General features: G+C 26.8%; 2 protein-coding genes across 5 annotated transcripts in view; one reads left to right on the top strand and one right to left on the bottom strand.

Annotated features, from left to right (window-relative positions):
• Positions 1 to 5,306: 5,306 nt before the first annotated feature.
• LOC126897203 (glucosamine 6-phosphate N-acetyltransferase) lies at positions 5,307 to 7,614 on the top strand. The gene is made up of 5 exons (XM_050670614.1): positions 5,307 to 5,848; positions 5,911 to 5,973; positions 6,053 to 6,183; positions 7,157 to 7,218; positions 7,286 to 7,614. Exons 1-5 carry the CDS (start codon positions 5,701 to 5,703, stop codon positions 7,446 to 7,448), a joined length of 567 nt encoding a protein of 188 aa, XP_050526571.1. The 5' UTR covers positions 5,307 to 5,700; the 3' UTR covers positions 7,449 to 7,614.
• Positions 7,615 to 10,904: 3,290 nt separating this feature from the next.
• LOC126897187 (uncharacterized protein DDB_G0283357-like) overlaps positions 10,905 to 12,542 on the bottom strand; it is a 7,778-nt gene continuing 6,140 nt past the window's right edge. For 3 of the 4 annotated variants that reach the window (XM_050670581.1, XM_050670580.1, XM_050670582.1), the window contains 3 exons: positions 11,367 to 11,491; positions 11,211 to 11,300; positions 10,905 to 11,129 (listed from right to left, as the gene is read on the bottom strand). In XM_050670581.1, coding sequence (XP_050526538.1) covers positions 10,995 to 11,129; positions 11,211 to 11,300; positions 11,367 to 11,491 — 350 coding nt within the window. In that variant the 3' untranslated portion in view covers positions 10,905 to 10,994. The remainder of the gene's footprint in view (positions 11,130 to 11,210; positions 11,301 to 11,366; positions 11,492 to 12,542) is intronic. The other variant, XR_007702044.1, reaches the window with a different exon arrangement.

The raw sequence follows: 12,542 nt of genomic DNA, 5'->3' as shown, positions 1-12,542 counted from the left end.
CCGCTTTGCATTATGAATAATCATTCGACTTAAAATCAATTTAAAACGGGAAATACCATTTAAGGGACGCCAGTGCTCCTAGCTCTAATCGAATTCCCCCTGTGTGGAATTAGAAAAACAGTGTTTTAAGAAGTGCATTGTAAATTAATAAACGTCACTATCGTTAACACAAAAACATTAATCTGTCATTTTATCATCGTGGTCAATTAAACATCCATAACAAGTACTATGAATAAAATTGGTGACAAATCAAATGTAACAACATCAATGCTTTTAATGGCGAACCAGCATCATTATAGCTATCTGTACGAATCTTCATCCAATTATTTATTATTCAACTAAAGGTGTCCATTTCATAAAATTATAAGAGAAATATTCAATTTAATGCGATTTCAGACCCACATTTTGTAACCATAAACAAAGTTGAAAATAAATTAGTCATTAAATGCTCTAATAAACGCCAAGTTCGAAAATATTTTTAAACTAACTTCAAAAATTATCGCTCCTTACATTCTCTATTTGCCGTCGATTTTAGCATCCTTTAAAAATTCGCGGTTTTCAATGATGTGATTGAAGAGATGATGTGGCAATGTCACACCCCTACATTTTTTTTTAACTCATCGGTGGTCGGCTCTTTTAGAATATGTTGTAGACTTTCTACTCATTAAGGTATTAGGCAAATTGCCAAATTTGGTTGACAAATTACCGACAATAGACAAATTTACTCGACGCCTCCCTAAAATTTAACTATTGGACTGCCCCTGACCTATTCCTAATATTTCGTATAAATGTAAACAAACATGTGGACACCAAAGGAAATATTCGGATTCGACAGATTTGCCAATGAGTTGAGCGCACGTTTTTTTTTAGTTTTACTTGAGTATATCAACCGGAAATGATGATTTTAGATTAGACACAAATTTCAAACGTGACAGTCAACGCTCTTTTATAATATTTATACACAAAATTATATATTATACTAATTATTCTTCTTGGTACGCCATCGTCACACAACCACATTGTCCAGTAGTTTACTGTATCAATGTACACTGTTTCTGGTGTACCGTTAAATTAATATATTATGAACATATACGTTTTATATTTATTATATATATTCTTAGAATATTATCTTGGCTCTGCGGCACGAGCCATACACACTCAATGTTGCTGCATACACAGTTACTTAACATAATACATATGTATAGTATGAATGCATTCCCAAACATAATTTCTGGACGCCCACACTGTTTTCTCTTCTCTTTAACATTGTCGCACGTTTTTTTTTTTTTTTTCATATAACTTATAAATTATAAAATCATCACCGTAGCTGTTTGGTCACAAGCTACCGCGTACAATTAACATCGCATTATGATGTACCAGCGTTTCGAAGAAATGATTCCTTCTAGTAAATATTTTCCTTTTTGATTTTCATAGATGACCATAATTACACTTCAACGTTTTATTTTGTTTTTCCCGACGTTGTCACGCGTACAAGTGTGTGTGTACATTAGCAACCAATCGACCCCTCGTATGCGTTTACTGAAAACAGTCATGTGCGATGCTCGTTGGATTTCACCTGCAACGCGACGTTTGCTGTCTAGATAGTGTTCGGTGTGGATGAACGATTGTCACGGCAACAACTCGGTGGACATATTTTTTTTTTTTTAATGAGAGGTCTCAAACAAATTGGTATCTGTTAATTATTTGCTCTGGTAAAAATAATGAGAGCATTAATAAATATGGGCACGCTAAAGGTTATGGGTGTAATAAAAATTAGAAATACAATAATGTAACACTCTGCATTTTGCAGATGTTTTTTTCTAGACAACACAGATGTTAGACATAAAACAGTCTAGCAATTTTATATATCAATCTTCGGAACAATAAAAAATATACATGTATATGCATACGAAGTAAACGATTTACCATGAATTTTTCAACAAAACAATTTGTAAAATGGTTTACAAATGGACGTTTTTACACGTCGTATATTGGAAATATTTTAGGGTGAAGTTTTTAACTTTACGGTTGTAAATATCGCATAACAGTTTATTTCTTTTGCTATTCGTTCAATTGTATAACACACACATAGGCTTTACGATACATTGACAACTAAAAAAGATAGTGTACTTTATTGTCTACTGGTTAAATATTTGGATACTGCAACAACATTGGCAGTTAATGTCTTACATGCGATTACACAGCATTATTTCTCTCGTTATTTGTTAGTTAATAAAAAAAGATAACGTGAAATAAGAAATCTTTGATAGTTAATAATCTACAGTCTACAGATTTCACGGCGTGCAAAACATTTGAGCGCCTCGGTAATTTCCTACGTCACGAAAAAATGCAAAAAACAGATTACTATTTGTAACTATCTCAAATGTTGATTTTTTTTCAATTTAGTTTTTATTAATTAATGGTCAACGACTGTTCATGCACTATGAACAGTCGTTCATTACAAGTTCATTGGAAAAAAACTTTGTTCTTTAGATTCTCGCTACTTATATTATGAAAATATTTTGCACTAAATTAAAACACTCTGTGAAACAGAATATAATAGTCGAGTTAACAAGAGGATAGTGGAAAGCGTTTATTATGGTGAGTGAATTTGAAGCAAGACAACTGCATATTCAGAAGGTTTAAAAAAAGAATATTATCAAAAAATTGGTAATACTAATTAGCAGAACCTATTTCTTTGGACCATTCAAAAGACTGAGCAGGCGATGGCTCACCGTACCCACCCCTAAATAACGCCCTAAACCCGCAAATTCATTTTTGATTGGTAGAGCGATTAACCGCCAGTTAAGGATTTTAATAGAATTCTTAAACTCCTCTAATTACACCACTGCATTTTACTCTCATCTGTGTCATTGCCACAATTGGAATAACTTCATACTTAGTGTCGCATAGATAGATTAATAGGAAATTATAAAAATCAACTTATTTATTACGCCTTAAATGAATTGACATTAGGCAATATGAAAAATCTTCTATGTCTAGATAGTTAAGTGAAAAGGAATAAATGTTGTGACTATTGCTAAGATACGATATCATTATCAACATTTTGATAATCGTTTCCAAAATATGATAATTTGTTATTTTTTAAATACAAATTTCTAAATGCTTTTATTGTAAATTTATTTAAAATGATACCTACTATAAATATCCAAATGTAAATATGTATATAAATATGTATTTATTTTCTATCGATTATAATACTATGGAGTTATGTTCTTTAGTAACTGCATATTAAACCATTAACGGGGTGCCATAACTATGGTTTTTTTTTTTCAAATTAAAATACCTTTTTATTGATACATTAAAATTCAGATTATTACTTTAACTACTTCCAAGTAAATATTTTTATTTTTTGCGTAGATGAAGTTCCTTTATCGAATGGGTTAAGCGATTTAAAAATTATATAATAAAAATTGATCATTTGTGGCTAATTAATTAAGTAAAATTGTTTAACATTTTTAATTAAGATAGTACGAGGCTGAATACAAATTCATTTTTAATCTAGTATTTTAGAAATCTAATATAGATTTGTTAGTTGTAAAGACATAAGACTTTTACAAACTAAAAATTTAAACCAGAGAAGGACTAATAATCGCCGAAAAGTTTGTATTTACCTTCAAAAAGCAAAAAAATTTACAGGGAACTTAGATACTACCTAATTTTAAATACTAGTTAGGAATCAAATTGAAGATAATGCATTTATTTTGATTTACAGTTTTATTTGTTTTGATTAAATATAAACCAAATAAATTTTCATTACAAGTCATTGTTTTTATTAATAAATAAATTAAGGCAATAGTGCATTGACATCCAACCAGTTACATACGTTTTATCATTTTATTTTTTCAGATAATATAAATAACTTTTCAAAATTTATAAAAATTAATGCCGAATTTAAAACTGTGTAAAGGAATATAAGACTTAATGTTTCGTATTACTTTTTTGAATGAAAATAAACTACAACACAGTTAAAAATTCATGATACTATAAAATACCATTTATTTAATAAAATAATATTTTATACATTTAAAAAAAAATGTTTTAAAATTTAAGTTCAAATTAAAAAAACATTCTATTTAGCTTTTGCAGTGAAACAAACTGGCGTAGTGGATAGAATTATTACACACACACACATATATATATATATATATAAAACTAAGTTTTATTATTTTGAACTTCGAATTAAATATCGCCTAAGTACATTTCTAAATAAAAATACTTCCGGACTATTTAAAATTGATCAATTAGTAATAATTATAAATAAATTACATTATATATCAATTCGCACCGTGACTTCTCTAGTATAACAATTCAGAATATAACAACCGTATTAACTTAAAATAATATATTAATACATAGAACGAATTTATCATTCCCTGTTAATAGACAATGTTATTATTTGTATTAAACATACAATTTAATAGATATAAAAGGCGTAATTTTATCATAAAATAAACATGAATTACCCAAAATCTACAAATTTTGAGTTACTATACTAATGTACTCGCAGTGCGATTTAATTTTCATTGAATAGTATACATATTTATTTAATTTATGATTCTTCAAATTTGTGAAACAAAATAAGACTGTTCATTAAAGTCCCAAGCAGCAATTTCCATTTTGTACCAATTAGAATAAATAGTAATTTGATTTTGTGATAAACCGAAAATGTTATAAAATATTATTGATACATGTTTTTTTAACAAAATAGTGATATTTCTAATAAAATTAGTGACTTACCTTGTAAATAGTCGAAGTTTTTATTTTTTACTGATCATATTACGCTACCACGAATAATAAACATTAAAATACTAAAATTCTTGGATAGTTTTTCACAGAAAAATTTTAGTACGGCTAGTATTAAGATAACGGAGCTTTTATTTTATTTCATGTGCCTATTTTGCCCTATGTTTCTTAATTACTCTATTTCTAACGTATTAAAAATTTAAAGTGAAGTATTAATTTGGTTTAACTGATATTCATAAAAAAATTAGGTTACAGTAGGTATATCTAGTTATTGCACCAATACTTTCAATAACATTAGTATGAGAATGAGGTATTATATTAAATTATATATATTTATCATTAAGTCTCTGACTACATTATTTAAGATAGATATGATGTAGACATGTATACGTATATCATCCATGAATAATATTGCTATAAAATTAATAAAATGTAACTCATTCAGCGCTATCTGTTTACAAACGGTTAATTTTTTATTTAATAACCCTTTTCAACCACTAGTATATCGACGGAAAAGATCTTATTTATTCTGCGGCACGTTCGAAGAAGTACTCCTTATCACATTCCTGTCGAATGCCGCGTGATTTTTTTGATATGAGTATCATATATATGATATATCATTAAAATTATTTTCACTTACGTCAAATATTTGCAACACCATAAAATATCTATAAACCATTAACATACTAAAAAAATATACGTCTCGTAACCTTGACATTAAGTATGCATTCATCACTAATCAATATAAATTATAACATCAAGACAAGCGCTTTAACATAATTTAGTTAATTCACAGAATAATATTAATGTTACGAAGGACACTTAATGCATTACTTTCTCTAATGAACCTAACATAATTCCATATTATTTAAACCTTTCACTTCACTTTTCTAACACGACCAAACACTTAGCAAATTTTCAATTTTTGAAAATATGGAACAAGAAAATAAAGAATACCTTTTTAATCCTGAGTTGTTGTCACCTAAAAAGGGAAACTTATGTAACTTTTTAACTAATGAAAAAATCAATGAACACAAAAGATATGTTATACGGCCACTCTGTCAAGACGACTACAAAATAGGTATGCTTCTATTAAAAAGAATTTTAATCTAATGATTTGTTAAATGCATTAATACTTTACAGATTATATTAAATTATTGTCTCAACTTACTTCAACTGGCAATGTTTCATATGAAATGTTTAATGGTGAGTTATTAATTATTTTATATATGAATATATATAAATAATATAAATAATTTCATGAAGAATGATTTATTTACTTTAGATACATTTAGCAAAATGAAGAATTCAGATGGAATGTACTATATTATAGTAATTCATGATTTACATTGCAATCGTGTAGTAGCTTCTGGGTCATTGATTTTAGAAAGAAAGTTCATTCATTCTTGTGGACAAGTTAGATATATTTCATATTTTTTTAATTTTAAGTTGATTCATTTCTTAATTTTTACATTAAGTTTTATCATAGTAACCCTTCAAGTCTTAAAATATTGAACAAGTAATGTTTTATAAACAATAATTAAGTTCTCATTCATGAAATATTTTTAAACATAGTATAATATTAATCAATATTAGTAAATATAGCCATTCTAAATATCCCAGATTGCTTACAGTAGTGACATAATTTGGAAAAAAACTATTTGATAGATAAAACAAATTAAACAATCTTATGTTATTCTGTTACTTGTTAATTTTACAAAAGTCCTTCAACAGAAAATACAATAAAATTAATGAAATTTTCATAGCCTAAAATTTAATTTTTATTATTTATGTTAGTACTAAATTAGAGAAAAGTAAAAAATGATGAGTTATGTAACTATTCTCACAGTATACTATATTAATATTTAATACACAAGTTCTATAGCATAACTTAATTGATAACATTATTTTAAATTTATATGGTTAAGATAGTCATATTATAAAATCAGGGCAATTTATTCAACGCTGCCCACTGAATTTCTCCTAAAATAATAGTAGATTTGAAAAAAAAAATCTAGGTTTTGTAATAAAATGTAGTATTTATTTTTTGATTTATGAGTAGTTAAATATTTTTTAGATCACTTATCCCTAATAAGGATACAAACTTAATTTTTTAAATAGCAACTTAAATTTAAAATTAGCTTATAAAATAATTAATCAATTGCTCTGTATAAAATACTTTAAGAAATTTTGAGTTATATTCCTACTTAATATTTATGTATATTATGTTAAAAAGATTTTAAACTCATTTTTTAAAAAAAATAATTTTTGTCTATAATTCAAAATTTTAATTTGGCTTTATAAATTATACATATTACTTATTTTTCATATTTGCATTAATGAAAAAAAATTATGTTCCTTTTCTTTTAATAAAAATTTTAATTTATAGCGTGCTAGAGTTGAAGATATTGTTGTAAATTCTGATTATAGAAGTAAAGGATTTGGAAAAACGTAAGAAATTTATATTATTATAAAGCAGATGATATTAAAATAATTTAACATATTTATGTTTTTATAGCATTGTCCAAAAGTTAGTTTCACTGGCAAAAATATTAAAATGTTACAAGGTTTCATTAGAATGTAAAGATAAAAATGTTAATTGGTACACCTCTTTTGGGTTTTCAAAAGAACCAGGAAATTCAAATTTTATGCAGATACGATTTCAAGAGTTTGATATTTGATTGTTCACTTATTTATAAAGTATTATGAATATAATTTTAAGAAGATTACCTGAATTATTAAAAAAAAATCTATCGAGTATAATTAAATTGTTTTATTATTGTGAAGTATGTTAAGAAATTATTGTTTTGGTATTAATATACATTTATTATATTTGCATTGTGAAAATTCAATAGAAAGTATATCCTAAAAAAAAATTCATAATTTTATTATTTCTAAGACATTTTATTATGTATAATTTTTAACACTATTAAATTAAATATCAAACACACGACATCGAATTTAGTGATAAGAAGGGTCGTAGGTCTGTCCAGTCATCGTATCCACAGTTAACATAAATTGATAATCCTAAAACTGATAGTAATTCTCTTAATATGCGAGCAATGTATTTAATTTTGCAGATATTTTCTTTAAGAAAAATACTATTGGTTACCACTTGTTATAAATTACGTGCTGAAGACGTTCGCCCACGAATTAACTAGATGTATTTATGACAATACCAAAATATTCGTCCAATGAGGGTGAATTCAGAAAGTGCAAACGCTTCCCACAATTCCTAAGACCATTGTATAGGTTGAGATCATATTTTGTTTTAGGTCCTTTCAAGATGTCATGAATAGTGCTTGTAGATTTATGGCCTTGGAAGGAACCGGCGATAAAGGCTTACAATTCCCAGAAAGTGGCGTAATCTCTCCATTGTTTTAAGCAGAAGATATTCGCATAGAATATATACTCCAGATGCTTAGTGATTCTTCAGTAAACAAAATATCCGAAAAATATGACTTAAGTAGCACCCAACACACATTTCTACTGATTAATAATTACACCGTATTCAGAAAGTCTTTTAAATAGGATGCGCAAATGTATATGGTTATCTTTTGATTTAAAAAGTACTGTAATATATTTAATATATGTGTAGCAGAAGCTTTATCTATTGATTATTTTGACAAAAGACCGTTGGAAAATCTGTCTCGTGTTTCGTAATCCAAATTTCATAAAAGAAAATTCGTGGTATGTACAGAGTTGTAATAACAGTTTTACAGATGTTGTTTGTATTATGCTCCAAAATGTTGTCTTCTACTAATCCACTTTCTTACCTAAACTAACCTTTTCTTTTTTTGTAAATCCAATTTGATATCTTCAATTAAAAATGTTAATACTATTTTACATGCATGACGAAAATGAAATTCCTTTTCAGCCACATGTTAATTAAATTAAAATATTGAATAATAATTGAAACATGGAACTACAACAGTCATTCAAATTTACAACGAAAGTAATGAAATGGCGAGTTAGGTGCGAACCTGTGTAAACAGTTACTGGCGTACATGATGGCGCCACTACAAACATGAACGTGTATTCCCAGCATAGGGCATTTTAACAAATTAGGGGGGTGCAGGTTGTATCTCAATATTTCTTCCTCAATTAAAAGCTGACCTCGTTCTTCAGAGATTGATTCTATCAGTACTTGTTAGTGTTTGTAGCATTTGGTAGGTACCCGACTAGTTATATCTTATACTTTCATCGTATAACGCGTATCCAGCTAAGCAACATGATTAAATTTAGTTTCCTCACTTGATATTCCGATATTGGAAATATCGAGTCCACTTGAAAGAACCATACAGTCGACCTTTTAGACCAAATTGGTAATTTAACTGTGACACGATTCATTGTAGGCACAAGTGGTTGAATAACTGCAAGACGGGTATATTCCTGACGTGGTATTTCTAATTGATTACATAGCTCTTTTTCAGATATAGTTGTAAATAGTCTTGAATCGCTAAGGTCACCAATGTATAAAATAAATTAATAATAGTAACTATTAGTTACTAACATGAAGAATTAAGTAGCAAGACCAGATGAAGTGTCAGTAAAAGTATCAAAAATTTTAGGCGGTGTTGACATAAGGTGGTTGAAGGATTTTTTTAATAAAATCCTATTGAAGGGAAAATGACAAAAGAATAAGAGGAAAAACATCAATAACAAAAAACCAGTTTGGTTTTTTTGCCTGAAAAGTTAATGATAAGCCAGTTTTCTTTAATGAGAAAAGGAGTTCAAAAAAGGTACATTTATATAGTAGAGGATATGTATGATGGCACTTGTAAAAGGGTAAAAAGTGTGGAGGAGTAACAGAAGGTTTTAGGGAAAGAGTAGGAGTGCACTAAAATTTTGCTTTAAGCCCTTACTTATTTTCTACGGTCATGGATGAAATTACTAGGCAAATACAAGGAAAGGTACTGTCAGGGGCATATTTTAAGGGGCGACAAATATTGAAGGCCAACAAATTTATAGAAAGCAAGTTATTTTTTTTTATTGTTGTTAAGATTGATGTATACGGTATTTTTAATTAACTAAATAACAATGTAGATTGTCCAGAGTTATGCTTAATGCGCCTGGTGTTAATCTCTGTTAACAGTCAATATTTTATATTTATTTTCAAAGACAAAATTATAGTTTTTCTTTCTGGGCAATAGAATGTTAAATAATTGTAATACTCTTAAAAACTTAAATTTTTTCCACGACTCGCTTGCCTAGTTGGAGATTTATAGTTTCAAAAAGTTTAATTTTATTTTAGTGCTACTTTGTTATAATTTATTTATTAAGTTTAAATCTTCATTATGTTTCTATATATTTTTATAAAAACATAATTTATAATATTTATATATGTGCATGTATTATTATTTTTTAATTAATATTATTATTACATGTATTATTCTTTAAACTGTATTGAATGCTTATTTTTGGGCATAAACAATCTTAGATGATTAAATAAATAAATAATGATAAGCTCTAATATTTTTAAAGATATTTTGTGAGGCGTATTTAAGAAATCACGCTGTATATTTATTTTCAATAAACGTTTAAAACAAATAATCATTTTGTAATTTCTAGTGAGGCACGAATATTTACTACACAACTTTAAACTTTAAGTTATAATACTTAGATTTTATTTTAAATATAATTTAAATGATATTATTATAACTGTGAAGAAATCAAATTTATAAATTTACTAATTACATTTTTTCTAAGAAATTAACAATCCTAGAGTTTTTAAAAAAATATTAGTCAACCTTAAAGTTTATATTGCTAGGCTGTGTCCAAACATGTTTATAGTTTCTAAGTAAATTTTTTACTAATAAATTATATTTTAAGAATAATTATGATTATAATTAACACACAAGAGGTGAATTATTTGCTTCTCCTTTATTAACCTATTTTTATTCATAAATAAATTGTTTAAAAATTGTATACATTGAAGTAATAAAAAGTTTGAATGGTATTCATGTCAATTGTCAACTCAGTTTTTAATTAATGAAATATCTTCATAGTTATTATTTTCAGTACATATTTTACATATATTTTTATTTAAATATTATAAATTTTATTATATCTACTAAGATAAAAACTGTTTATAATAACTTTTGAGAACGGTTATTACAAAAATTGTGAAAATATCATTTACTGACCATAATTATGCTTGAGCATATCATTTAATTTCATTCTTCAACTATAAAATTATATTACTTTTAAACTAAAAATTTTGCAAATCAATTATTCATATCCCTTGATGATTGAGTTTGTGATTGATGAGGATATCTAGAAATATCAGTAACAGCAGTAACAGGACCTGGAGATTTGGCTGAATACCCTGTAATTGAGCTTGTAGGATTTGAATATGATCCCTATTAAATTTTTTTTTTTTATTATAATTTTATTTTCAATAAATAATATTATAAATGTATATATAGTTAATATTTATTTACATGTTGAGATGGCTGTAAAACAACAGGAGAGAGTTGGGACGCAGCAGATGAAGGTTGTCGTAAATAGTTCAAATTATGTGTTTTTTGAGACTAAATGATAAAAAAAAAAAAATTGATAAAAGGATCTGATGAGAATTTTATTTTTTTATTTTTTACCATTTGATGTTGTGATTGTGTACCTGAAGAATGTATATTTCTACCACTTTGTTGCTGATAATAATTTGTTGGTGGAGGTATCAATTTTTCATCTCCATATAGGCTATGAGAAGGTTTTGGGTGATCTATATATATAATGAATAAATAAATAAATTAACAATAAGTAGAATAGTTTACAATTATAAAATAATATATAGTAAATTTTAATTAAATTTAACATTTCATATATATTTAAAGTGAGGTCTTTTTAATTTTTTTCCTAACTAAATAACATTTATGTACTAAGTTTGATACATCATTGGAAAGCTTTAAACCTAAGCTATTTTTTTTTATAATTGCCATTAACTTAGATGAAATTTCTCAACCAAACAATAAACTTTTAGATTCCTCCTTAAACCAGGTCCTTGCAGCTTCAAGTAGGTATAAAACAATTGCTTACTGTACCTCTTCTTTGCTTTCAAATTTAATTCCATCCACTTATGTTTATAATGTGTAATAATGTGCCCATGTTTCATTTGCTGTAATGATTAAATTAAGAAATTTTTTCCATTTTTCTTCAAAACTGTCAAAAAATTCATAGACATATTAGATACGTTTTATTTTGTATATGCAGTGAGCATTTTCAAGATCACATGGATAACAATTTTCGGTATTGCACATTTTCAGTCAAAATTATGTTTATAGATTTTTTGCTGCATACTCCTTGCAATTTTTCCACTATCTTATCCAGCATCAACCAGTGATCTTCAAATACAAAATACTTAACTTATTGCACTATTTTCTTTTATATGTGACAACTTTATGCTTAGCTCCTTGTTATAAACATTTAGGCAAACTGCTGGGGGACAGTGTTGCCAAATTTCACCTAACATTGCATGGTGACTTTGGAAACCTTCATTTATAAATACACCTCGTAATTAGCAACACATAAAAAAAATTATACACAGAGTAACCAGAGTATCATAAACTACTTGATTACTCGCAAAATAAATACAATTATTGAAAAAAAAGTTTGGTTTTATTTAGTTACATATATTACTTTATTTATAAACTATAAAAATTTTTTTAGAATCGTCCCTTATAACTTATAGGTGTGTCAATTTTATTTTAGCTTCGATGCGAAGCTGAGAAGGTATTGGTTTTACTAAGATGTGTTTTTTTTTTTTTTTTTTTTTT

This window comes from Daktulosphaira vitifoliae, unplaced genomic scaffold (genome assembly GCF_025091365.1).
Source record: "Daktulosphaira vitifoliae isolate Bord-2020 unplaced genomic scaffold, ASM2509136v1 Scaffold_2, whole genome shotgun sequence".
NCBI lineage: Eukaryota > Metazoa > Arthropoda > Insecta > Hemiptera > Phylloxeridae > Daktulosphaira > Daktulosphaira vitifoliae.
This window is presented reverse-complemented; position numbering and strand designations above follow the sequence as displayed.